General features: G+C 38.8%; 10 protein-coding genes across 12 annotated transcripts in view; 4 read left to right on the top strand and 6 right to left on the bottom strand.

Moving 5' to 3' along the window:
• The window catches only part of nAChRalpha1 (nicotinic acetylcholine receptor alpha1), a 55,730-nt gene extending 51,227 nt beyond the window's left edge, over window positions 1-4,503 (top strand). For both annotated transcript variants that reach the window (XM_065477689.1, XM_065477688.1), the window contains exon 9: window positions 2,525-4,503. In XM_065477689.1, coding sequence (XP_065333761.1) covers window positions 2,525-2,728 — 204 coding nt within the window. In that variant the 3' untranslated portion in view covers window positions 2,729-4,503. The remainder of the gene's footprint in view (window positions 1-2,524) is intronic.
• A 3,470-nt stretch (window positions 4,504-7,973) lies between these two features.
• LOC135935407 (uncharacterized) lies at window positions 7,974-9,141 on the bottom strand. Its single transcript, XM_065477690.1, has 4 exons — window positions 8,993-9,141; window positions 8,517-8,701; window positions 8,342-8,458; window positions 7,974-8,286 (listed from the first exon to the last, which is right to left on the bottom strand). The coding sequence occupies exons 1-4, from the start codon at window positions 9,101-9,103 to the stop codon at window positions 8,133-8,135; spliced, it is 567 nt and encodes a 188-aa protein (XP_065333762.1). The 5' UTR covers window positions 9,104-9,141; the 3' UTR covers window positions 7,974-8,132.
• A 525-nt stretch (window positions 9,142-9,666) lies between these two features.
• On the bottom strand, window positions 9,667-10,769 carry LOC135936870 (uncharacterized). The gene is made up of 4 exons (XM_065479859.1): window positions 10,636-10,769; window positions 10,098-10,288; window positions 9,930-10,037; window positions 9,667-9,873 (listed from the first exon to the last, which is right to left on the bottom strand). Exons 1-4 carry the CDS (start codon window positions 10,741-10,743, stop codon window positions 9,708-9,710), a joined length of 573 nt encoding a protein of 190 aa, XP_065335931.1. The 5' UTR covers window positions 10,744-10,769; the 3' UTR covers window positions 9,667-9,707.
• Window positions 10,770-10,867: 98 nt separating this feature from the next.
• On the bottom strand, window positions 10,868-12,038 carry LOC135936872 (uncharacterized). The gene is made up of 4 exons (XM_065479860.1): window positions 11,924-12,038; window positions 11,734-11,869; window positions 11,156-11,445; window positions 10,868-11,104 (listed from the first exon to the last, which is right to left on the bottom strand). Coding segments are annotated over exons 1-4 (564 nt in total). The 5' UTR covers window positions 11,926-12,038; the 3' UTR covers window positions 10,868-10,968.
• Window positions 12,039-12,456: 418 nt separating this feature from the next.
• On the bottom strand, window positions 12,457-13,946 carry LOC135936873 (uncharacterized). The gene is made up of 4 exons (XM_065479861.1): window positions 13,726-13,946; window positions 13,499-13,668; window positions 12,681-12,788; window positions 12,457-12,628 (listed from the first exon to the last, which is right to left on the bottom strand). The coding sequence occupies exons 1-4, from the start codon at window positions 13,867-13,869 to the stop codon at window positions 12,511-12,513; spliced, it is 540 nt and encodes a 179-aa protein (XP_065335933.1). The 5' UTR covers window positions 13,870-13,946; the 3' UTR covers window positions 12,457-12,510.
• Window positions 13,947-14,447: 501 nt separating this feature from the next.
• Window positions 14,448-15,541, bottom strand: LOC135936869 (uncharacterized). The gene is made up of 3 exons (XM_065479858.1): window positions 15,382-15,541; window positions 14,755-15,053; window positions 14,448-14,698 (listed from the first exon to the last, which is right to left on the bottom strand). Exons 1-3 carry the CDS (start codon window positions 15,502-15,504, stop codon window positions 14,554-14,556), a joined length of 567 nt encoding a protein of 188 aa, XP_065335930.1. The 5' UTR covers window positions 15,505-15,541; the 3' UTR covers window positions 14,448-14,553.
• A 4-nt stretch (window positions 15,542-15,545) lies between these two features.
• On the bottom strand, window positions 15,546-16,945 carry LOC135936867 (uncharacterized). Its single transcript, XM_065479855.1, has 4 exons — window positions 16,651-16,945; window positions 15,968-16,149; window positions 15,807-15,917; window positions 15,546-15,754 (listed from the first exon to the last, which is right to left on the bottom strand). The coding sequence occupies exons 1-4, from the start codon at window positions 16,867-16,869 to the stop codon at window positions 15,589-15,591; spliced, it is 678 nt and encodes a 225-aa protein (XP_065335927.1). The 5' UTR covers window positions 16,870-16,945; the 3' UTR covers window positions 15,546-15,588.
• A 1,458-nt stretch (window positions 16,946-18,403) lies between these two features.
• Window positions 18,404-19,482, top strand: LOC135936874 (uncharacterized). Its single transcript, XM_065479862.1, has 2 exons — window positions 18,404-18,685; window positions 19,215-19,482. The coding sequence occupies exons 1-2, from the start codon at window positions 18,432-18,434 to the stop codon at window positions 19,363-19,365; spliced, it is 405 nt and encodes a 134-aa protein (XP_065335934.1). The 5' UTR covers window positions 18,404-18,431; the 3' UTR covers window positions 19,366-19,482.
• Window positions 19,483-20,207: 725 nt separating this feature from the next.
• Window positions 20,208-21,521, top strand: LOC135936868 (uncharacterized). 2 transcript variants are annotated; one of them, XM_065479856.1, is made up of 3 exons: window positions 20,208-20,414; window positions 20,755-21,092; window positions 21,325-21,521. In XM_065479856.1, the coding sequence occupies exons 1-3, from the start codon at window positions 20,277-20,279 to the stop codon at window positions 21,497-21,499; spliced, it is 651 nt and encodes a 216-aa protein (XP_065335928.1). In that variant the 5' UTR covers window positions 20,208-20,276; the 3' UTR covers window positions 21,500-21,521. The 2 variants fall into 2 exon arrangements, with proteins under 2 accessions (XP_065335928.1, XP_065335929.1); XM_065479857.1 differs by having other exon boundaries at window positions 20,211-20,402.
• Window positions 21,522-22,923: 1,402 nt separating this feature from the next.
• On the top strand, window positions 22,924-24,223 carry LOC135937867 (uncharacterized). The gene is made up of 3 exons (XM_065481171.1): window positions 22,924-23,236; window positions 23,598-23,920; window positions 24,049-24,223. The coding sequence occupies exons 1-3, from the start codon at window positions 23,111-23,113 to the stop codon at window positions 24,221-24,223; spliced, it is 624 nt and encodes a 207-aa protein (XP_065337243.1). The 5' UTR covers window positions 22,924-23,110.
• Window positions 24,224-25,367: the final 1,144 nt, after the last annotated feature.

Below are 25,367 nucleotides of genomic sequence, written 5' to 3'. Positions count from 1 at the left end.
GTCGGATCGGCTCGTTTGCGGACGTTGGTTTGCCATCATTGCGCTCTAATTGCCACCAAAGCAAAGGAGTAGGCATTCCGACCACTCTGTGCGCTGGGTGCACACACGTGGCGCTTTATTTCGCTATTAGTTTTCCTCTCTGCATCGGGGTCGCGGGTGCACATGTTCCTTGCGCGCGAGTTTCCGCCTCGCAGCCTTCGAAAACACGTCATTAAAAGTTTTGCAAAGATCTGCTACAAAGCTGCAAAGTGGAAAAACTTTCGCGGCTGCTAATGATATCTGAATGCACCACACCACACCACAAACGCTATACGTGCACAAATAAAATCGCATATATATCAAAAGCAACTCTGAAAGAGGTTAATTTCAAGACTTAAATGCTGCAAAGCCGGTTTGCACCATTGATTTCCGCTTGAACTTTTCATCGTGTGACACAGAAAGCCATGTTCACTAATACTTACAACTGGAGTTGCAAGAAAGGAAGATTAACTACTAACTAGATATACTTTTATCTCCTTCTCCCATGTCTGTTGAGAGAAAAATTATTCATTTTGTTACGGAATTGGATTTATATGGTGTTCTCTCTTTAAACAAATATGATTTTTCTCTTGAAACGCCAAAAATGTTTTAGAGGAAAATTGCTGAGTCGAGGAATAGCTTTTTTAATCAGATATTTTTAGAAGGGGAAAAATTAAATATAACTTTCAGTCTTTCACTATAGTTCTACAAGCATTATATTTTTTATTTATTATAATTTAAAGAAGCACTAAAAAAATTGGGCTAAAGAAGTGGTGGTAGTGCGTTGAGTCATCATCATCATCTCTTTTAATATTAAATCGTCTAAGTAACTATTTTATCAGCTAAGTTTTTCTCATTCTTGCAATGTATTTCTGGTATTTTTATCGCTATTTCTACTGAACCGAAATTGCCCATTTTTGTCGCAAAGCTTGGTGCAGACAAAAGTTTCGCATGCACCATTTCCCCTCTCTGCAGCCAATCAGCAAAAACTGAGCATTGAGCCGGAAAATCACAGCAAAAGAAAAATAAAAGAGTGTCTAGGTCAAATTGAGCACGGTCGTCGGAGGAAACATTTTATCAAAGTCGATATTTTTGCGCGCGGCCCATTGATTGCCTGCTTGCTTTCGGAGAAAGGGCACGCTTGCCAAGTTTTGTGTCAATATTTCCTCGGCTCTCTAAACCAATTAATCAAACAGAGAAAAAGAGAGGAGCGGGCACACCAACAAACATTGACCCGGCGCGCGCGGCTCTGAACGAACGAGAGAGCGAGCGAGCGAGCGAGCGAGGCCTTCCGTCGAGTGAGCTCTCGAAAATGATTTTCCTCCTTCTGCGTGTGGCAGATGAAGATGATCGGAGCGAATGGCGACGCAAAGCTGTTGCGACACGCATCCGAAGTGACTTTTCGCCTCATGTCGAGAGCCTTTGAACTCGAAAAAGTTTCCCCAATGCAGATGAATTTTCGAAAGTGATATTTATTCACTCAAGAAGTGTGAAATTGATTTTCATCCTCCCTCAATAAATTCTCTTGAATATTTTTTCCGCGATTTTTACGAAAAAAAATAATTAAAACGGGTTGAGAATGTAAGATGGTTATGAATAAAATTCTACTTTTAAAAGCGGCTTAAACAATCAAAATTCCATGACAAATTACCCTAAAATGTTATTTATGTAATTCGAATTATAATACTCAAACTAATGAATTATATATATTCAAAATTTTTCGGTCCAACATCTTAACGTTCTGGCTACTTTTTTTTTTAAAAAAAAATTGTCATTCTCTTTGGGATATATATTTAAAAAATTTGCAGGTTCTTGGATGAGAAAATGGTTGGTATAGTGCTTACTAACAATTGCTTTTAAATTATAAAGAAAGTTAATAAATATTTCGTCGCAAATCTGAAAAAATTAAAAGTTTCCCATTATTTATTTTTTAGCCCAAATTTTTAACATATTTAATGGATTATGATAGAAAATATATGTGGTTTGGATGCTTCCATGAGTTCAATAGCTTTCTAAGGTAAACAATAATTAATTAATTGGAATAAATAAACTTGTTGAGCCATAATCAAGTTAGTTGTCGATTTTCATTAAGCGTGGAATAAATAGTTTAAAATAAAAATTACCATATTTCAAAGCATTTGAATTTTACACCACATTGAAATTACCTTTTTAAATGTACCAACAAAGGAACCCTTAGAATATTCCAAATTAAATGGTTAAAACATTACACTAGATAATAATCTTTTAGACCCAAAGTAAAAATATTTATCATTTCTGGAAGAACAGCATTTTTTAAAAACCATATACAGAAATACAGAATAGCTCTCAAGTAGTAAGGGTTGTAAACTGGAAAAACAGTAGCAACATATAGTATTAATTTTTTTGTTTCGAATGCTGCCAGAATTTTTCTCCGCTCAAAAATGCCAAGCAAATAAAAATACGAAAATAAAGTGTCCCTTCTTTTCGTCTGGGCGCCCATTAATCTGAGTACGAATGTGTTGAACAGGTGGAGGAGGACTGGAAATACGTGGCAATGGTGCTGGACAGGCTGTTCCTGTGGATTTTCTCAGTGGCGTGCGTGATGGGCACGGCGCTCATCATCCTGCAGGCGCCGTCGCTGTACGACACGACCCGGCCGATCGACATCCAGTACTCCAAGATTGCCAAGAAGAAGCTGATGCTGATGATGATGGGCCCTGAGGAGGAGTGACCCCGTGAGCTTACAATCAATCAGTGCGGACGCTCAAGTAGTGCATTCACCAGTCTTTCCTTAGTTTTACGACTCACCACGTGGGCTCTCGAGGGCCTGGGCCCGCATTTTCCCCCCACCACCAAGCTTCTTCCTTTGCTTTCCTCCGACGAATTTCGTACAAACGACTGAATGTATATTTTACGCGTTTTCATTCGATCCTGGCGCTCGAAGGTCTCTCGATCAGGGCCTGACAGTTCGGGTGGCCCTCGTTCGAAAGACCTTCGCAGCGGCAATTGGCATACACAGACACGGTTTAATTTGGCGGTTATACTCAACATAATCAACGGTGTAAAACGTTCCTATCTCACACACTTAAAACACAAGATACGACGGTTAAAAGTGTAATTTTACTAATTAAAGACAAACACGCAGCCTCTAAATTGCATTCGATAAAAGGAAACGAAATTTCTGGAGTGAAAATTTGAAGCCCAGGCCCACTCAAAACGGCACCTCAATCATCGTCGCGACAAATAAGAAGAGATCATAAATTTATTTTTAGCTAGCTCATCTCATGAGATATTTTTCGTTCTCGAGAAAAACTAAACGGAATTTGCATAAACACACCTAAGGTAAAATAATGTAACGCGCGCGCGATATACGTGTGACTAAAGTAATTTAAAAGATGCTGAAAATGGAAACCAATCACTCGGTTAGAGACCGCCGGCGGAGCCACTGTGCGGGTGAATTGTTGCCAGAGGTTCAAGTGTCTTCCAATCTAAAGGAAATTTTTGCTACAACGAATAATTCAGTTGAAACCAAATTTTAATCCAAACGCCCCTTTCTTGGTTAACCGAGTAAAATTTAACGTTTAAGCGTTGGAAAGAAGATTAATTTCGAAATGAGTTGTCCCTGCAGGAAACCGTGGCTCCGCCGGCCGCGTCTCGGCACCAAAATGTTACTAAAAAAGGTAAAAATCGTTGTTGTTGTACTATTTTAATTAATTAACCGAGCAGCTAACGCGAGGCGGCTGCCCCGCCCGCCGCGGGCCCCGCTCAAACCCATGATGTGCTGGGCCCCGGGCCCCGGCCGCCGGGGCCGCCCGCCGCTAAATTTGCATACTAACTGTCTCGCTGTGTATAATCGTCGTCATTAAAGTCAACTCTAAATGTCGTGCATTTAAAAGTTAAGCAGGAAGGAATTGAAAGTGAACTAACACACACCCACACACACACGCTGTTTTTCGCCCCGGCCGCGTCCACTCGGGGACAAAGGGCGCGGGCGGGGGCCCGCCGGCCCCACCCCCACCCTCCCCTTGACGGAAAAACGGGAAAATTGCATGGTTTATATAATTATAATTATTAAAAAGGAAAAAACCTCACCGATCGCGCTGACAAAGTGGACAAACGGAATTCACACACAAACACACACAAGTTTCTCTCTCTGTTGCTTCACTCGCCACCCCCGTCACCCCCTCAGCCCCGGTCACAGACACACAGAGAAGAGAAAATGAAAACACTGCTCTCACATACACTCACACAAGGACACACAAAACACCCACACTCGTACGTCTCATGGTATATTTGCCGATACGACAGTTGTTAAATAATGAGAGAATCGACAGTTTTGCAATTTATTGTTGAAGCATTCTGTAAAAAGACGACTCTGTTATATTTAAAAAGAAGACGAAGAAGAGCAACGTGCAACAAATAAAATAAACAAGACGTAATATTGATAATTTATATGACAAGATCATTATACAAAGATTAATAAAGACAAAACAAGTTATGTAAAATGACGACTGTTTCATTTAACCAAAATTAGTTTTTAAATTATGTATTTTAGTTATTGGGGGAAAACAATCGCATCATATACTCTGTCACTGCTTGTCAACTTGAAGGCCCGCTTCTTTTTTTCTCGTGGATCAGTTGCATTTGTTGAAAATGCATATGTTTCGACTCGCATTCGACAAGGATTTCTTTTACAGCGGAGATCATGTCACTGGCCATTTCGTCATTCAAAATAGTTCTCCTATGAACATCAAAGGTAGGTCTAAACCTTTTATATAACCGCTTAAATTCTTGCATTTAAAACTATATTAAAACGACTTTTAAACCCTGACAATAAAAATGTAAATCAATAATAATTTTATAGTTTGAAGATCTCTATAGATCAGAAATAAATGTTTTTTGTGTGGAGAAAAGTCATATTAAATTATGTCCACCAAGTTGCTTATTTTATAGCACAAGACAAATCATGCATTAATACTTAAAATTAATGAGAAATAAATTATTGTAAATTTAAATGACAGAACTTGTTTAAATTATCTTCACAATGTGTTCTACTTGCTTATATTTTTGTTTATTTTTTCAACGTGTAGCTATCATCCTTGCTTTCAAAGGAAAAGCGAAGATTTCGATTCCCAAGTCAGCGTTGAGAAATGCCTCATCATCCAAGCCCAAACCGATACGCAATTTTCTTGACAAAACATGTCCCACGCCACGTAAGCTGCAGTCAAAAGGCAACAACCTACGCAAGAGTGAACTTATTTTTTCTGAAGAAATTCGTTTATTTCGATGCGGTAATTGACTTGTGTTGAACATGAGCGTCGTTAATAAGTTAAATTTTATATTTTTAGCAACTGGTTGTATTATAGAACCTGGAGAACATGCTTACAGAATTTCGTACAAACTGCCAAAACTGATCCCGTCCAGTTACAAAGGTACCTTTGGCAAAATCCAGTACAAAGCTACAGCCTTTGTGGGCGTGGCCGAATCCGTGGCGGAGTCCGAAATCACTGTGATCAAAGCCCTCGACGCGCTGTACTATAAAAGTCTTGCGGTCAGTTCACATCTGCAGGAATTTAATTTGATAGAAACTGAAACTTGTTAACAGTCTCCTCAGCGGGCGTACAAAACAAAAGCTTTCAACCGGCTTTTCATGGTCTCCAAATTGCGCTCTGTTTCCGTCGAACTTACGCTTCCCGGCGTCATTTCGCCAGCAGGAAAAATATATGCTGTACTGAATGTCTCAAATTCTTCCGGGATTCGTTTGTCAAATATCACCTTAAATCTGATAATGGTATGTACTTTCTTGGAAATATATTTTAACGAACTATTTATTATTATTTTCTAGACTGAAAAGTTTATCATTCCAAATTGCGGCGAGCAACTCGTAGAAATTACCCTGGAGAGCGTGGATCTGGGCTCAGTCGACCCTGGCGAAGGGAAAAGTTTTAAACAAACCCTCGTCGTTCCCAATAATTGCGACAGAAACCTAGCTCACTGCTCCATTATCGACGTGAACCACAGCGTGAAGGTGAGAGACCGCTAAAAATTAAAGCTGTGATATTAATTAAAATCCATAGGCTGTGGTCCAACCCTCTGGGTTGTACTCCAAATTTTCTCTAAAGCTTCCAGTCGTAGTCGGCACCTTATATCGAAACGTCGAGCCAAGGGTTTCAAAATATCAAGATTTTGAATCAAGTACAAAAATCTAATTTCAGTCATCTGTTTCAAGTACCTGAGATAGTAATCCTTGTCAACATGAACAAAATATATAGCAACACGCGAGGATTTAATATTGAGAAATATAATACTTGTTTTTATTATGCATTTTATTTTCAACCCTTTCTGCATTGGTACAGTGCGTGTAAATATTGTCATTTGACGCATTTGAATTAAATTACCATGAAAAAAAATTAAAATTGGATTTTTTTTAAAAACACTCAAAATTTTGTCTCGGGTATGATATATAAATTTAACTAATTGAAAACTTATCAACAAACAAAAAAAAATTAAAAATAAAATTGATACGAATTTTCTTAAAAAAATCATAACAGAATCTAAACATAATTAGGGGATCCATTTTTTCTAGTTTTATTTAATTTAACAATAATATTTATCAAATTCTCTATGTAAATCTCAAAAAGCTAAAAAAGACTCGCAACACAAATGCTTCAAAATGAAATCAATTAGTTTATCATTAAATTCTACTATTGACGTTTTTGAAGTTCTTCAAAGTTTGTAAATATTTATATTCTATATTTTGCCCGTTGTATTTAATCTAGAAATAATGTTCAAAGTCATTTGACGTTTGAAAGAGCATATTTCGGCCGGCACTAATGCCGCTCAGTTCTCCATATCGCTCGGCATTGCTTCATTAAATGTTCATCATCATTAGGCCGTGCGGAGGGAGGAAGTTGGCTTGTTATTGGGGGTAGAGGGTGCGAGTTTTGCCGCCGCTCATCATCCGCCGCGCGCTTTTTGCCTTGCACACGCGAGCGAGCTCATGCACACGGAGAGGCTTAGATAATTGGAAGCCGGCGGCAGCTGTGTATCGCCTTCCGAGCCCCTTGGCTTGATAAATTAGGCTTTTTGTTGTGTCAGCAAGACGTGCCAGTTGCATAACCACACCTTCTCGAGATAGCACCGCAGCCGTGGCGCAGAATAAAAGGCACGCCAGCGTTCAACGGCGCCACTTACACTGCTTGCATTGAGTGGCACCGAGGAAAAACCTCCCAGTCAAGCGCCCATTGCGATCAAGTCATCTTCACTTCAGTGCGGACGAGAGCTTCTTTATTTCAGGGATGTACATACGCACTTCATTGCTAACTTCAACTAAATTAAATTTCCTTGAAATAAAGTCCAATTTTAACTTTCTTGGAAAACCTTTTTATTGATCAAATCTATTTTTAAACTATACACATTTCCTAATTATTTTTTCTACTTAATAATAAAGAAAAGAGTTGACAGATGATGGTTCTGCACTTTATTGTGATGAAGAATAAAACTATAATTGGGAGAAACATTCTCAAGTGTGTTGATTTTTTAGAAAAGATGAAACCACGAAAGATTTAATAGTTGGAAATTTAATCAACTAGCAAATTTTATGAAACTTGCAGATAAAAATGATATTCAATCACCGAAAAATTACCAAATTGCAAACAAATTCCGAAAACTATAAATATTACTTTTATTATTTACAGTAAAAATATTTGTTTCACAAATAATATTTTTTTTTTATTTAATTGATGACGCTTTGTGTTAAATTTTGTAGAGACGAGCTTTGAACAGAAAATAAATCTGACAAATGCTTCAACCAAGTGTTAGTTGACTTTTTCTCTAATTAATAATATAAATAAAATCAGAAAAATAGCTCGGCAAGAGAATAAACTAATTTACCTTCTGGCGGAATAGAATATGATTTCCAAAAAAGGAGATAAAATAACGGTAAAAAGGATTTTTCACAAATTAGCAGCACAATATCCACTTGTAAGTCTGCGTATTTGAATCTTTTTAATTGGTAAAGATCTATCAATTATCATTTAAAGTGCAACAAAAATCAGCTCTATATAAAATTTTTATTTATTTTATGAAAAATAAATGGAGGACTTAATTAATTAATAGGGAAAATCTCATTGGCATCATGATTCAGGTCCAAGCACCAAGTCAATCAGGCTAATTGGGCAGCCAGGAAATATTCTCATGCAGTCGTATTTACTCTCTTCGCCCAGCTTGTTTGCCACCACGTAGTGTCCGTGGCGTGGATCGTCCTCATCTCCCCCAGTCCGCGGCAATCTGCTCAAAACCGATAATGAACATCAACGAAAACAAATAAAATTCTATACTTTACGTAAAGATCAGTTTGAGGAGTTCCTCGATGAGTCCTCCTGGCTCTCCCAGGGCGCCCAGTCTCCTGCTCACCTCGCACATGGAGCGAAGGACGCACATTCTGCCATCCAATCCGGCCCTACGTTATAGAATTATTTAAAATTGTGTACTAAGAAAGTTTTAAAGATAAAAATTACGCTTCAAACAGACTCTCTAGTCTGGAGTAAACTTCTCGGCGCTCTCGTCTCAGGTCGTGGAGAGACGGGTACACCGGCTGAATGGAGCGGGTGTTGTTTGGTAAATCCCACGACATGTCTAAATCCAGTCCAAAAGTGTAGAGATCGTCAGCGAATGGACCGACAGAGTTGCAGCACACCAAAAACTAAAAAATCCAAAATTAAAAAAAAAAAAACAAATGGTGCCGATTTCCTTAAGTAAATCAACTGCACAACAATAAAAATAAATTTTGGCTTACAAAAACAGATAGCTAATAGACAAATAAAATTTTGTTTCAATCGGAAGCAGCTATTTTTCACTTTTTAAATCTCACCTCTTGAAGAATAGATTCAGAAACTAATTCATATTTTAAGAAAAGAATGAAATGCAATTTTAATTCATTGATAATTTTGATAGAAAAAGTAAAGGAAAATTTTTTCACAATTCTTAAACTCACTGTGACGGCACTCCCTTCTGGAAAGGTGAGGTATCGTCTCTGCCTGGAAAGAACACGATCTCCACGGACTGCACACGCCAAGAATAGGAGCAGCAGGAGCATCCTGGTCATGTTGCTCGCTTCTGTGTCAGTACACCGAATATACGTGCATATTTACCTTCAGCGGATAATTTACAACGTGGCGGAAAGGGTGTTCACCTCCGAGAAGGCGATAATTCACGCTTAATTAACGCTGAGCGACACGCTCGCACCTTATCGAATGCAAGAGGCGAAGGTGATCCAGAAACTATTTTGGAGCTAATTAAACTGGCATTATCTAATTTAATCATACAAAATCCCTTTGAAACTAAATTTTTGCCTTGTAATCTTGGATTATGTTCAAAAGGCATTTTATCTCAGAAAAGCTTGTATTTTATAACTTATTTGTGAGAAATTTTAGTCTTAAAATTGCAAAAGATATTTAAAATGGGAAATCATGTGAGATTTATTAAATTATGTAGATATATTATGGAAAATTTCAATCTAATTGTACTTCAATCCAGCTAGGATTGCAAACTAAGTATAGGATTTTATGTCAAGTCAGAACTAGATGGCGATGGTGCATTCATAATTTGCTTCATATTATAAATTGGCAATGTTATATTTTAATGATAAACAAATAAAATGCGTTGATATAAATTTTTCGAAATATTTATTTTATCACACACAAATCTTTTTACCAAAGGGCGTAATGCAGTAGAGAAAAAGGGCACTCAGAATAAAGCTGATGGCAGGCGAACCTGGAGATGCCCAGCACGTGGGCGTCGTCGTAATCTTTTAATTCCTGGTCCACTTCATTCTCTTCGTCGTCAGAAAACCCTGCTCCTGCTTTTGCCTCCAGACTGAAGAACGGGTTAGCAAGCCCAGGCAGAGAATGTGGTAATGTGTGCGTACTTACGAGAAAATGGCGTGCATGACGTCTTCCATCAGAGTGCCGCCTTCGCCCAAAATCTGACGCGCCTCGCAAATGGCCCGCAACACGCAAGCTCGTCCGTTGAAGCCCTGCCTTTTAAGCAGCGTAATTTCTTCAAAATGCAATTTAGCGGATCAAAATGGTTAAAAATACCTCTGGAGCATGTCTTCTAGACCGTTGTAAATGTCTCTTTTTTCCTTCCGCAGCACCTTGAATGGCGAAGGCCCGACGTCGGTCCAAACGCGGGTTGTGTTTGGTAGTTGGAAAAGAATGTCGAAATCGAAAGTGAAAACAAATGCGGGCGGCGAAAGGATGATTCCGCCTTTGGCTAAACAACCAGAGAGCTGAAAATTGTTAGAGTATTTTAAAAAAGGGATATATTTTCAACTGAGCTTTATGAATGGAACCAGGGTTCGCAAAAAACGCCCATTTTAATAAAGTGCAAATCATTTCAAGTGAAATAATGGATTTTTAACTTGTTATATAGAGTTTTTTACACTTTCTGTCTATTTTCGAGAATAGATATGGCCTATTTTAGGAGTCTTAATCCAGGAAATTAAAATAGTAATGCAAAAAATCTAATTTATTTGGATGACTTTTGTGCAAACCTTAAATACATTTTTGCGCATTGCAAAATTGGTGATCCCTGAGACTAGACAAAATTGGAGTTTTTCTAGGTTGATGCACTCACAGTCATGAAGCTGTTCGTGGGAAAAATGAGGTATCTCTTCTTCCTACTGTTGCAGGAGACGCTCACAATCAGCAGCAAGAACGCAGCTGTCAGCACTTGGAGACGCATCGCCACAAAATGAGCTGTGAGGCCCTCTGTTTGCGCTGTCTAAATATTGGTTGACGTCACGAAGGTGTCAACTTTTCCTACAAATAATTTAGATTTAAGAGAAATAAAATATTTGTTCGTCAACTTTAAGGCAGTTTGAATTTTTATTTCCGACGTAGGGTCAACAAAAGTAACAAACATTAGCAAGTATAAATTAGTTTTTCATGGCATCGTAATATCACAATATCAGGTTCCGAAGTCTCGATTAAAGAAGGAAACGTCGCAGTCTGGATAGGCATCGCTGCACGACGTGCTGTTTTTATGCGAAACTTTGTGCGCGTGGTCCCAGTCCTCCTTTTCCTCATCACCCGCCCTGGGAAACCTGAGAAGCAACAAATTAGATCAGATAAAAATTCTTTTCTATTCAAATTACGTGAAAATAGCCTTGAAGATGGCGTCCAAGAAGGAGCCCTGGGGAAGTCCACTGGTCGCCTCGCAGAGGGCTTTGAGGACGCACGAGCGGCCGTCCCTGCCCCTTTCGTCGAGCAGAATTCTGATTTTGCTGAAAACCTGTCGTCGGTCCCGCCGGTGCAGCTCCAAAGAGTCGAGTTTGCTGAGGAAGGCCTTTGTGTCGGTGGGCAGCGGAAATCCCAGGCCCAGGGTGGCACCCCAAGTGAAAATGTCCGTCGCCAGGTACGTGCCCCACGTCAAACAGTACACCAACTTGACAAATTGCTTATTTTATTTATTTGGTGAGAAAAATATTTGATTACAACTAACTAAAATAGTAATTTTAAAGACAAGCTTGGGTTCTAAAAAATAAATATTTAAAATAGCGCTCAGAAAGGATTTTGTAATTTTTTCCTGGTTTCAAAATCTAAGAGTCAGAATACAGCGAAATTTCTTTTTACACTAATTAAAAGTCGCTTTTTTCTGTTTCATGACAAAGGAATTACTTATTCCTGGCGTAATTAATTTTGAAAACGACCAATTTACAATTCTACAACTCACACTGAGTCCGCTGCCTTCGGGGAAGGTGAGGTACCTCTTCTTGCGGGACAGGGTCTTCTCAGCGAGCTTGTCGGAGGTAACCGGGGCCCAGAGGAGGCCCAGCACGACGGCCCAGCACCATACCGCTCGCAGCTTCCTGCGGGAAATATGAGTGGTAAACAGGACGAGATTTTGCCACGAAAGCACCCACATCAATGAATGGATTCTGTTGTGGAGGCGAGAGGTGAGCGGCCAACTGCCGAGCGGTAATTAGCGGCCGGTGCAGGTGAGTGACATCTTCGCCGCACCAATCGCTCCATCGCACGCTAAGCGGCTGACGCCAAACGTTTATTTGCACCCCGTGTCGCCACGCTTTGTTTTTCAGACTGCACGTGGATGTCTGTCTGCTGGATTTTATTTTAAAAAGTTTGTACAGAAACGATGAAAAATTATTTTCATTTAGTTGTAGTTCTTTAGTGAAAATGTTTATGGAAAAATTTCAATAAGTTTTTCAAGTACTCTTCATTTAATTTGTTTGGTGTAGGTTAACTTAATTTTATCTGCGAATATATTAATTAATTTAATTAATTAACCACATTGTATGAGAAGAGGGACATATATACTGACAAACTATTTTTAATCATTTATAAATTCATCATGATGCCTTTGTAGACGCTCAAAAATATATTTAAATGAAATATTTATGTGATGCAACCTAACTAATAAAATCAAATCATTTTTAATTAGGAATAAATTGAAAACCTCTAGTTTATTTATTTTAAAATAAATTACAGTAAATTATTTCATTCTGTGTGAAAAGAGAGAAAAGGGGCAACGAGGAGCAAAGAGAGGAGCGCAACTCGTGTTGTAGCTGTCAGCGTATTGTCCCAAATGCGGCACTTCGTGGTCTGGAACGCTGAAATAAATCTCTGATAACCTCGCGCTCGACGAAAGGATAGCCTGCTTACAAAAATATTCTGTGCAGGATTTTGCTTATCAGTCCAGCCGCTGGAAAGGGTAGAGTGGCCGCCTCGCACAGGGCTCGCATCACGCACGCGCCACCGTCCATGCCATGCCTGGAACACCACCACAAAATGCTGTATATTTATACAGAATGACCAAGGCACCTTCTCTTTTTTTTTCAAATGCGTGATATTGCCTATAAGAGTTCAACAAAATCAGCCATTTTGAGGAATAATTCAGTCAAAAATTAAATAAATAATCATTCTAGAGGGAAAGAAAATTATTTATAACTTAGGATGAAGGCATTAAATATTCAGAGAAAAAATCTTGATTAATAAATTAATTTGTAAAGCAGGATTGGCAGCTAAAAGTAAACTTTTTATTTAATAGTTTATTTCTCTGCTATGTCATTTACATATATCAAAAAGAGTAAAAAGGCACATGTACAAAGTGATCAGGTCACTGAAACGTCGGCAATCAAAGAATCGTCGAGTCGTACACAGCCTGAAGACAAGAAATCTGTGACAAAAGTTCCCACAATGTAAAGCAAGCTTTTAAAAACAAAACCAAACGTTGCAAAACCAATTCCCTTTTATAAATTTTTATGACCTATGTAAAGAAAGAATTACTACCAAGTACAATTTAATAGAGTGATAAGAGTAATCTTGTGAAACCCCGCTACTCATTCTTCCTTAGTAATAGAAAAATTCTCAAGCCCGAAAAATCTTTCAGTTATTGCTATTCATTTGTTAAACTTGTTTCTTTCCTGTTTGTATTTCTTCCAAACTTATTTGATTAGATTTTTAATTTATTTAAAATTCACCCAGTGATCAGCGTCTCCGCAAATTCAAGCAAGTGTCTTCTGTGGACAGCCCTCCTATGGCGGAAATCGGACACTTTGGTCGGCAAATCCCACGTCAAACGCATTCCGTCCGAGTAGGCCAGGATTGTGGTTATGGGCAACACGCGGTTGTGCTTGAAGTTGACTCGAATCTTGCAAAATTAAGAGGAGAATTAAATTTAGAAATAAAATTATTAAAAAAGACTCACTCCACTTCGCGCATTCTTGCCAAAGAGGACGTATCTCTTTTGTCTGGAGGCGGCGGTGGCGTTTGGGGCGGCCGGCTGCTGCTGCAAGGCGGCCACCGAGGCCACAACCACCAGCAAAAGAAGCAGCCGATTCGAGTCAGACATTTCTCGCAGGTGAATGAACGCGCAAAAGCAGCAGGCACTAAATATTTGGCCACTTTTCACTCTCCGCCTCCTGTTTGAAGATCAGTCACTCACCCACGGCGTCATCGGCAATTTTCACACCTGCTTAACGATCCGCAAATAAATTATGCTAAAGTGGCGACGAGCTGTCAAGGCCAACATTGGCATAACAGGAGAAGCGCGACCGCCACGTGGCGTCACCTTCTCTAAATGGTTTGATTTTTAATGACGTACGTAGTAGACTGATTTTTTTCATAGATGCCAATGAAGCCAGACGCACACGAGGTAGTCATGAATATCATAATTCTCAAGATAAATTAAATGCAGCTCGCTACACACCGGTGAGGAAGCTGCATTTTATTTTTTCTGACAGCTGATTTTTTATGTTGAGTGACAAATAGAAACGATTTTGTTTTAATGAGGCTAAACTCACAAAATTTTAAAACATTTTCATGATGGAAATTATTAAATCAGTTTTTTGTCTTGTGCCATCTATACGAAATATTTCAAAATGATTATTTTTTTCCATAAAACAATTGGAAGCACAATTAGGCAACATCTTCTTTTTAATAATTAATTTTTATTCAATTTTTATTTACAACATTCTGAAGCAGTTTCACAGTGTGTATAGTTCAGGCAATTTAAAAATCTTCACAGTCTTGGGCATCAATCGTAGTACTCTGACACAAGTCCTAGAATATCAAGTGGGCATCTGGGAACAGTCTCCTCGCAATTTTCCCCCTTCTGCCCTTTGACCTCAGCCTCGTGGTAGTCGCTGGAAAGATCCTCCTCCAGGAACCCACGACTCGGTCTGCAAAAGAAAAAAATTCACTCTCCATTTCTTCAGAATTCCTCATGAATCCTCACGTGAGCGCAATCTGGAGCAATTTTCCGACGACGCCGTCCTCCTCGTGGATTGGGTGTTTGTTCGCCTCGCAGATCATACGCTGCAAACACGACCTTCCAGGCAGGCCACGACCTTCAAGGTAATCTTCGACCACGGAGTAAAAGGCAGGCCGGTCGATTGCCCTCAGGGAACGTCGCACCCTGGGCAATTGCAGCTGTTTAATGTCAATTGGCAGCGCGTACTGGAACTGGAAGTTGATGGTCCACGCGATGTACTGCTTCGGTGGTGACATCCACGGAATTGCCAAACCGGCCACAAGCTCAGAAAATTAAATTATAAATGATTAGGATTTAAATTAAAATTGTGAAAAACGTTTCATATGTTTAATGAGTTAAGAAGGACGATGCTTTCGATTACAAATGTTCTTTTGTTTTTGATCGCCACAAAAATATTCGATTGATTGGAAAAATCAATTTTATTATTTTTTTATAACAGCAAAAAATTAATTTTGACGGTGAAATACATTCATCGCCTCCCTGTTTATCTCCAAAATTATTATTTAAACATTTTGAAATTATATTTAGGCATTCATTTTTGAGCTGTTTAACTCTATTGGTCCAAAAAATAAATAAAAAGCTATTTAATACCTTATAGGCGCCTCTGGGGGGATAGACGAGGTACCTGGGGTGTCTGGCAAGGGTGAAATTTGCCGCTACGTGCGTGGAGAGAGGCACGACCAACGCCAGCAGCAGCAGCTTCAACGTCCACATGATTTCACGCACTGATTCAGGCTCGTGAAAAATACACACTGTTTGCATACAAAATTAGAGTCTTTTATTTATCATCGGCAGCAGTCAAGTGAACATGAGCTTCGTAAAGCCGCTCAGCAGCGAGAAGGAGCACTCAGGGTACGCCTCCTTGCACGCCTTCAGGTCGTCCCTGCCGGTGTACTCGGCCTCCAGGTACTCATCCAGCTCCGTCTGGGACGCCCAGTCTTCAGGGTTCGAACCCTCTGAAGGACTGTTTGAAAATGAAAAAAAAATTCTTTTTTGCTAAGAATAAATTGTCTTACGTCAGGACTAGGTGGAGAATGTCCTCCAGAAGGCCAGCCTCCCTTTCTAGTGGCGTTCTGGCGAGCTCACAGATTGCCAGAAGCATACATTTTCTGCCAGGGATACCCTTTCTACAGGTTTAATTTTTTAGAGGGATTTTTTTTCTTGGAAAACTACTCACTGGTCCAGTATTAATTCGGCGGACCTCAAAATCGACGGCTGGGCAAGTTCTTGTCTGGCGATGTCCTGGACAGTGAGCTTGGTGATGTTGTTGGGCAAGTCAAACGCAATTTGCCCTCCAAGCACGACCACCAAGTTTCTGTTTCGCATCAGCTCGAAAGGGAGAGCGTACAAAAACGTGCACTACAAAGGAACAAAAAATATATGAAATTGGAGGACAATTTTTCCAAATCAAAACAGTAAAGCAATTTTAGCAAGAGAATTTAATAACTACCTAATATAGCACATTCTGGCTTAAAGCAAGTTTGCTTTATTAATAATATTATTACTGACAAGATTTTATTGTTTAATTAAATTAAAATCTATTTGAGTTGCTGATGCTAATTTTTGAAATTACTACGTATTTTTGTATTTCCATACTATAGTAACAAGAGTAATGATTTCAACTGTTAACCAAATATTGTAATTTCATTATTTTCATTGCTAAAAAAATATTTTATAGAAACTGATATGCTAGCTGATAATTAAAAAAGTTGACTAACTATTTAGAACTGTTAGACTTTAACGAAATTAATATGATTATAAATTTTATTCGTTCATCTATGAAAATTTTTAAATTAAACAGTAAATCAAATTAAGCGATCAAAATTATTGTATTAATTCCTTTATAAAAATGCTACATACTTGCACAAGACTGCCAACTGGATTCATGAGGTACCTCTTGTGCCGGTCGAGCATTTGCAGCTGCGAGTCTTCCCTCTGAAGGTGCAGTTCCTCCCCGTCGAGGAAGAAGGTGTCCGATGACAGCCCGCAGGACAACGCGACGAGTTGCAGCAGCCCTACCAGCAGCAGCATCACGCGAGAGGTGCCGACGCGGAAAATAAGCCACTCGACTGGTGCCATTATTTCTCTGCACGGCCGATGCTCCCGGCCGATGCTGTCCCGCGCGTGTAACGGCACTCGGCTTCATTTGTCAAATTAAACCTCTTCGAGAAGGGCGGATGAGAAATCGCCTTTTGACAAACAGCCAGAATGACGCGCATAAATCGCAGCGGCTCTGCTCGTGTGTTTGCATGTCGTCTAACTAAGCTGCAAATTCTGATGCGACTCGACCCTTGATGAAGGGTTGTGTGCAAAATGAATTGAACTTTGGATAAATTTACTAACTGCAGGGATTTTGGAAAATGTTGTTTGTTTCTGAATGAAAAATGAGTAGTAGGTTGTAAGAGAATGTTAAATTGAATTTTGAGGACAAAATTCTGGAAAATGCCTGGAAAATTTATTTTATGAACTAAACAAATTTCACATGAACTAAGCTTTTTGTAGAAAGTACAGGTTTCACAAATAAACAGTTCATTTACAAAACATCATACTGTTAAAAACCCTTAAAAATTTTCTATTTTGATTTTTGTAGGTGATCTTCCATTTAGGACGGCGCAGGGTTAGAACACATTCAAACCTCGATAGAAAATTTAGTGTGCCAAAGCAACGAATCACAATTTCTCACATCCCTTTTCCGCTTCCTCTTATTTCCTCAAGTTTTTGAACGTTCGCTTGGAGTGATTTACTGCGCCACTTTATCAAAGCAGACGATCTGGGGTGTGCTTTCTTCTCCGCGCCAGTTTTGTACATCGCATCGTAAAGTATGTGGAAAGACTGAGAGCTAGATGAATAGGACGTGAATTTGTTGATACGACCACAGCGGCGATGAACAGCAAAGTGCAGAGGAATGTGCTGTGACTTTTAAATTTTTATACAGCCTTCCGTGCCAGTGATTTACACTGCAAGATTAGAATGCATGAATGCAGTTTCCCAACGCTGAGATTCTAATAAAGTATTTTTCTTTTTAAATTATCGTTGAAATGTTAATTGCACGAGTGCTACGTATCTGCTACGTAGAGTGCAATAAAATTAACCTCTAAAGTTTTTAGAGTCTGAAGAACTGTTTGAAAGGGTCGTCGCCCATTTTTTCATTTTATTCTTCGTCATTAATTTCCGGTCTCTTCATCTACAAATGATATACAACGATATATCACGAGGAAGAAAATAGACTGGCAGAAACACCAACAAATAGGGCAAATGAACAATTCTATCATTCGAAACAAACATTTTTTTCGTTCATTACTCTAAAAATCAACACAATTGAGTCATTTGCTTCAGGAAAATAAATAAAAATAATTTTCTCCTTCCTGTGTATTGCTATTTTTCTCAAAGAGCAAATTGAATTAAGCTGTGTTTATGTTTGTTTTTTGTACTGCAAGTGCAATGAGAAGTGCAGTGCGAGTGCGGTCAAAGATGCGCATGCAACGCGTCCTTCTCACCACAGGCTTTGTTTGTTTTGCAGTTCACCTCGTGTTTGGGAGCTTCAGCCTGCTCTTCTTGCCAAAAACCACGTTCAGGGTATGACATATGATTCAAAAATCTTCTTAAATTAAATGGTAAAAATTTATTTTTTGAAGGTCGGCATGCTGATCAATGTGCCGTTCGACGAGACCATTTTCCACGGACTGATGTTTCGCGGCAACTACCCTCTCTACCCTGAAATGCCGAGAAATGCGTCCAGCCTGGACCGATGGGGCTTGTACGAGTCTTTGGAGGGAGTTCTGGAGCGATTTGGATTGCAAGGTCGGCCGTGCATGCTCAGGGCGGTTTGTGAGGCGGCCGCTCACTCAGTGGATCACGACGGCATCGTAGGGGCTGCCCTTCACATTTTACTCAGGTGAACTCAAAAATTGTTTATTTTTTTACAACGAACAAATCCATGAAATAATTATTCTTTCCTATTATTTATCGAATTGATTAATTATTTTACATGGGAAACAAAGCGGAGATGTGATTAATTTATAATAAAATCGCAAATAATTTGAACGATTTAATTTTGTAGGATTAGCTATTGTGCTAAAAATTATTAAAACCAAAATTAAATTATTAGGAATCATGGTGGACAAATTTTCGAAAAATATAAACGGACGAGAGTGAATTCCAAGATTTATATTTTATTTTTCTAAATTTCATTCAATGAAAATCCCCCCTCCCAAATATAAGAAATGGAAGTAAAATTATGGCGCATGGATCTGCAAATATTGCGTGCCAGTGTAAACGTTTGGCGCCAGCACAAGCTGCTTTAACACCGCACTGACCCTTTCGACGGGAAGTGTGTCCACGAGAGTGCACTCTCCCTCGGCCCTTTCCGCCAGCAGCCATAACTCGTATTTCGGTTTTGATTGCATTTCGTGCCGTTTTTTCAGTCCATCGAGCAGCAGCGACAACCGCACCGAGGGCTGGCACCGCGCCTATGTGCGCGCCGAACGCTGGGGCTCGCGTCGCCGCGACTGCAGCCGAAAATTTGGCACCGCCTGCCCCACAGGGGTGCTCCAGGCTTTCACCACCCTCGGATAGCGTGTTGTAACCGTCGTTGTTTACTGTTTGCCTCTTATTAAACATTTCTTTTTGGTCTCCTCTCGTTCTCAACACTATCCCTGACTCTCTGGTAAAAAATGGAAAGTTTTTGGTCATTTTTAATACACGTAAACATTTTTTATTTTTTTTAAAAAAAAGGTGATTAGATTATTATTAGCATGGACTAAAGAAATACACGAAGGATGCAGGGAATCTGTGTTAAATGTTGACTTGTGTCGCAATACTTGTAATCAGAAAATCTTCCGTCCGTTTTTTCCTCGAACCTCTGTCCAATACTTCACGTTTGCTATTTTCAAACTACATCCAGTCTGAGTCTGGTTGAGATATATTGAGGAATAATCATTTTTTCTTTGTTTTATCTGTTCAAATGAAAATACACGTTACACGTTTACAAAACTAATGTACATGTATCTATTAAAATATTTAAAAAATGATATATCGCTGCTCATTTTATAATAAATAAATACTTAGAATTATTGTAAAAACAATTAAATATAATTTTACTCAAATATTTCAAATTTTATCCAACAAAACGAATTAGACATAAATAAAACTAATCTTTTAATCTGAAATCTAAAATTAATTTATATAAATTTCAAATATAAATTATTTTAAAGCTTGCAAATCAATTTTAAATAATACATTGGGATTTTACAAAACAAAATTTTATGCGTTGAAAGTTATTTTAAAAAAAATTCGCCTTCACATTAGATCGATCTATGAATACCAGAAACGTATGAGCTGTTTTTGCTGTTGCTTTGCATAAGGTCAATGAGCTCCTCTTTGACACCTTGAGTGATGTTAATTGGAAAATGTAACTCTGTTTCACTCGACGGTCGACAGTAGTTGCACAGCATCCACAAGTAAAAGTGTTTCAGCCACTCCGCACGATGCCGCGTCCGAATTTCGGAATGGTTATCTTGCTTTTTATATTTATTTCAGCTAAAGTTTCTTCCCCTGATCCACTCGAGAGACTGAAGCGGCAGTTGCTTTATAAAAGTGGCACTGAAGTGGAGGTAACACTCTTGGTAAACTCGCTAAAATCAAAACTAAAGTAGACGTAGAACTAAAATTAAACCGTAAAATATATTCGACGGGTAGGTACAGATGACGAGTTCAATTTAACATATTATAAATGTGCTATTGCTGTCAATTCTGCTGAAAAAAAGCAACTATTGCAATATACCAAAGCCAAATTAAATAACATCTGCAAATCCAATATTTTGAGCTCGTTAATCTTTTCTTAAAACTAAATCTGCTGAATAAACCAACTGAACTGAAATGTCTTAAATAAAACTGTGTGTTGTAATATGACACGTGCGGTTGGCACTTTCGGCCGTAAACTGTGCATTCTTTTCCCTTCAAAAGTTAAACCTGGTGATGACGCTGCCACTGAATGACCCGACCTACAGCATCTCGATGGGCTTTTTCCTCGAGGGCAACTACGACCTGCCACCCTACAACTCGCAGGCCATCTACTCCAAGCCCTGGGACTCGCTGTTCGAGGCGGCCGCCAACAACAAGCGACGGGCGGCCAGCAGCAGGCGATCCTCGCGAGCCACAGTATACCGGGCCGTCGAGGGCCTTTTTGAGAGGGTCGGCCGCCTGCCCGGCCGCGCCTGCCTCCTCCGCAGCATCTGCGAGGCGGCCGCCTGGCCCGTGGACCACGACGGCCTCGTTGGACAACTTGCCCACGCCATTCTCACGTAATTATCATTTTTTAATCAGGAATATGAAGTGAGATAAAATTTCAGAACCAAATAAATGATGACAAATACAAAAAAAACAGCGTATTAAATTGTAACGGTTTTTAGTCTTTTGTATTCGAGGAGTTAAAAACCAAATTATTGTTTTTAACACTCAAATGCAATCTAGGATTTATTTATAGGTATAAAATGTTTAAAAATTTTGAGTTTTCTTTTTTAATTTTGATTTTAGTCCTTCAAGCACAGTTGAGAACGGCCTATTACATGCGGACTATTTAGCGGCTGAGCAATTGGGTCGGACAGGAAACGAGTGCAGCCAGTACTTTGCAAGCTGTCCAAAAACTCCACTGGATATGGTCTCAACCCTCATGTCTTTGTCGCTTACAGATATTGTTGACTTCTTTTGAAATAAATTGTTTAATTTTTAACTGTGTGATTATGTTACTTCCTCTCAGACGAACAAAATTTTATTTTGTTTAATCCCTTTAATGGTTTCTACTAGTGAAGCTGGTGACATTTTTAGAAATCATTACTTAGGCGAGCACAGCTAAAAATTTAATCAAATCTTTTTTACCATTCAATATGGCGTCCTTGTTTCTTGCACGAATAATTATGTATGTACTCTGAGGTGTAAGTAGCAAATATTAAGCATAGAGTTAAGTCATTTCTGTTAAGCTAAAAAAATCTAAATTATGGGTTATCCGTATTCAGAGTGTCTTACAACATATATTAAACGCTGCGCAGTCACATCAGTATTAAATTCATGCTCTTAGCGCAACAGTTATTAAAGCTATTTAACATGGCCGCTCCCAGAGACTTGAGGTAGGTCAGGAGTCCAAATCACTGCTTAACAAAAAATGCTTCCTTGTTGCAAAAGAAAGGCAATACTTAATTTTACAATGAAATTTTGGGTGTTTGTTGAGCGATGCGTAATTTCTCGATCCCTGAAAGTTCATTCTTGGCGGCAGATCTGAGAATATCAGATGTGAACATTTCACCATGATTCCGATGGGCAATGACTCTCTCATTATCGAAATTTCCTGATAAAAATGTCATTTTAGAATGGTTTTTACCATTTTTTTTTTTTATAAAACTTTCACGCGGAGACTTTGAGGGTGTCCATCATGCTCGGTCGAGTGACAACGCAGTGCTATAAACGATATAATTAAATTTAGTAGAAACGCCCACCATTAGGTAATTTGTTAAGGTTCATATTTGTTTTAAACTAAATATATTTTTACAAGCTCTATACTTAAAACTGTATGTTTTTAAAAATATTAATTTGTAAATTCAATTCAAAATAATTTTTATTCCACGAGTCCAGGTGCGATTTTGGAATACGTCGAATCATCAATTTAAAACAGCCAAATTAAAATAGGTGTCGCAAAAAACTCTCTGTATAAGTTTTCTTAACTGCGACTTAGAAGTTCCCATATGCGTTAAATAAATTTAAAAACTTTGCGGATTGAGCTTTTATTCATTTAATACTAAATCATGTGAAATATACAAAAAAGCACAAACACATGGGCGTGAAAATCTTAACACAGGGCTTGCTCGGGCTTTGTTCCCTTTGGATGGAAGTTCTTATTGAAACATGTTTACCAGAAGTGTGGTCTTTTCCAAATGCTTTCATACAGACCGTTGACATATTTATGTAATTTGATCAATTTTATATAATATTACAATCGATCACAACTCTTTCTCACTTGATGGATATATGTCAGGGTTTCACCTGACAATATAAATCTAAGATTTTAATTTTCATCTGTTAAACTTTACTTTTATTTGTTTGAGATTGACGAGGTGCTTAAAATTCTGTTCTTCCTCACCACTAGTTTATTTTAACACGTCAAATATAATAATAGATTGGAGAGAATATACCAGTAGCTCACGAGTTAGTTAATTGGCTCTTCTTTGGCACTATTAGTGCCTCGATAATTGAAAGGTAAAACTTTTTCATTGGAGTGTCAGCGGCAGTTGTGTTCTATCCTCAAGGAAAAGTGTTTCCGCTTTTGAAGATGCTGCATTTTCAATTGGAAAAGGTTTTCCTGCTTCTTTTATTCATTTTTTTCGAGGTTAGCTCACCCGATACTCTCGAGAGACTGAAGCGGCAGTTGCTTTCCCAAGATGGCACTGAAGTGGAGGTAAAATTTCTTGCAAAATATTTAAAATTTAAAAAATGTGGTGGATTAGAGAGACAACAATTTATTTAGGTTTTGTTTGAATTATATTTAAAATTTTATACATTTAGAATAACATTCTGAACTTAAAGTTGAGTATACATAGATTTAACAGTTAAAATTAATTAATTTGTAAATTCACGCAGTTTTAAGGTATTATTAAAATTCGTTGTTTTTGTCATGGGCTAGCGTTTTATTTGTATTGATAAGAAAATTAAATTGCATTCACTGTCATTGAAAATATGTGATTTTGATTAAAAAAGTGTCGTGTATGTTAGTTCATGTCATTAGTGCTCTATAAATGTAATCGCTTTTGTCCCCACAGTTAAACCTATCGTTGAACCTGCCACTGAACGATCCGACCTACAGCCTCACGGCGAGCTTCTTCCTGGAGAGCGACTACAAGATGCCGCCCTACAACTCGCAAGCCATCTACACCAAGCCGTGGGATTCCCTATTTGAGGCGTCCGAGACAAATAAACGTCGGCGATCGTCCCGGGCCTCCGTCTACCGAGCCGTCGAGGGCCTCTTCGAGAAGGTTGGCCACCTGCCCGGCCGGGCTTGCCTTCTCCGCAGCATCTGCGAGGCGGCAGCGTGGCCCCTGGACCACGACGGCCTCGTTGGACAACTCGCGCACACCATTCTCACGTAATAAGAATTGAAATTTTTCGCTATGACTTCATATTAAAATAATAAGTGTGACACGCGTTTTGCAGTCCAAATTTCTGTTTAGTTTTTCAAGTGAATCAATACCTAATAAAGAAACATATTTTCAGACCTTCAAGCACAGTGGAAAACGGTCCATTGCACGCGGAATATTTTGCGGCTGAACAATTAGGTCGGACGGGAAACGAATGCAGACAGTACTTTGCGAGCTGTCCAAAAACTCCGCTAGATATGATTTCCACCTTAGTATCTTTGTCACTTCCAGATATTATTGACAACTTCTGAATTAAACATTCCAAGACAGAAAACTAATATTTTATTTATTCAAAAAATATCCCCCCTTTCACCCTGATGAGTAAATTAAGTGAAAGGGATATATTAAAACTACTCACCAGCATTGCATGCATTAGAAAATATTTTCAATGCAAAGTGACAAAAATTAAGTTCAAATCCAACCTTGCAAAAATAAGTTGTGTTATGAAAGTATCATTAGTGGTTCGTGCCTCATTTAATATTTTTGTAAAACTTATAAAAAAATTTGTGAGATGATGCCCAAATTAGTAAGTTAAAAAAGGAAGTAATTTTCTGTGTTACAATCTGCTTTACTTATTTGCTTCATTTTTATTTATTTATTTTTTAACTTCAAATAAGCACAGAATTTCCTTGAATGAAATTATAGAACAGGATGTTTAGATTAGTTGCTGTTTAACACAGTAATAAACGTTAAAAATTTAAAATGCAAATTACTATCTTAAGCAGATTAAATCTCTGTGTGTTTGACGTCATTGCTTGCATTTAATGTGTTCAAACAGGGCAAATCCGGAGCAAAAGTACTCACCTCGTCGGCCTTTTGTGCGCAGCTCGGCTAATAAATAAAGTCGGGCAGAGGCAAAAACCTTATTTACAGCCCCTAATTACATGCAAATTATGCGAAAATGCGGGCGTGCTCTCAGGTCGGAATAATTTTTCACGCGTCATCCGGCGAGTGAGAGAGTGAGAGAGCAGAGCAGGGCGGAACTCGGCTGCCACGTGCAAAAGCTGCGCGTCTCGCATTTCCATTTCCGGCCTCGGGGGAAATTCGCGAATTAAGCCTATTATACGGCGACGAGAGGAGTGCCGCACGCAAGGGTCACTCCAGGAAAGGCGACTCGCCGCCAGATTTACGGCCCAAACCTCCCCCCAAAGTGGTGCGACGGGATTATCAGGCTGAGAGTGGAAAATGCAATGCGGGCGCTCGAAAGCTCGTTTTCGCCAGATAAAGCAAAAATCCTACTTTGTCCCCAGAGCAGTAAATTCCGAAATGAAGTCGATTAATTTCGGCGAGGGTTATATTTAATATTAATTCTTTCACAAGGTCCAATTTAGATAGATATTTTTAAATTATAAATGCTCGTAAAAAAACGTTGAATGTTTTTGCGCGAAAAATTCG

The sequence above is a fragment of the Cloeon dipterum genome, chromosome 2 (assembly GCF_949628265.1).
Source record: "Cloeon dipterum chromosome 2, ieCloDipt1.1, whole genome shotgun sequence".
In the NCBI taxonomy this organism is placed as follows: Eukaryota; Metazoa; Arthropoda; class Insecta; order Ephemeroptera; family Baetidae; genus Cloeon; species Cloeon dipterum.
This window is presented reverse-complemented; position numbering and strand designations above follow the sequence as displayed.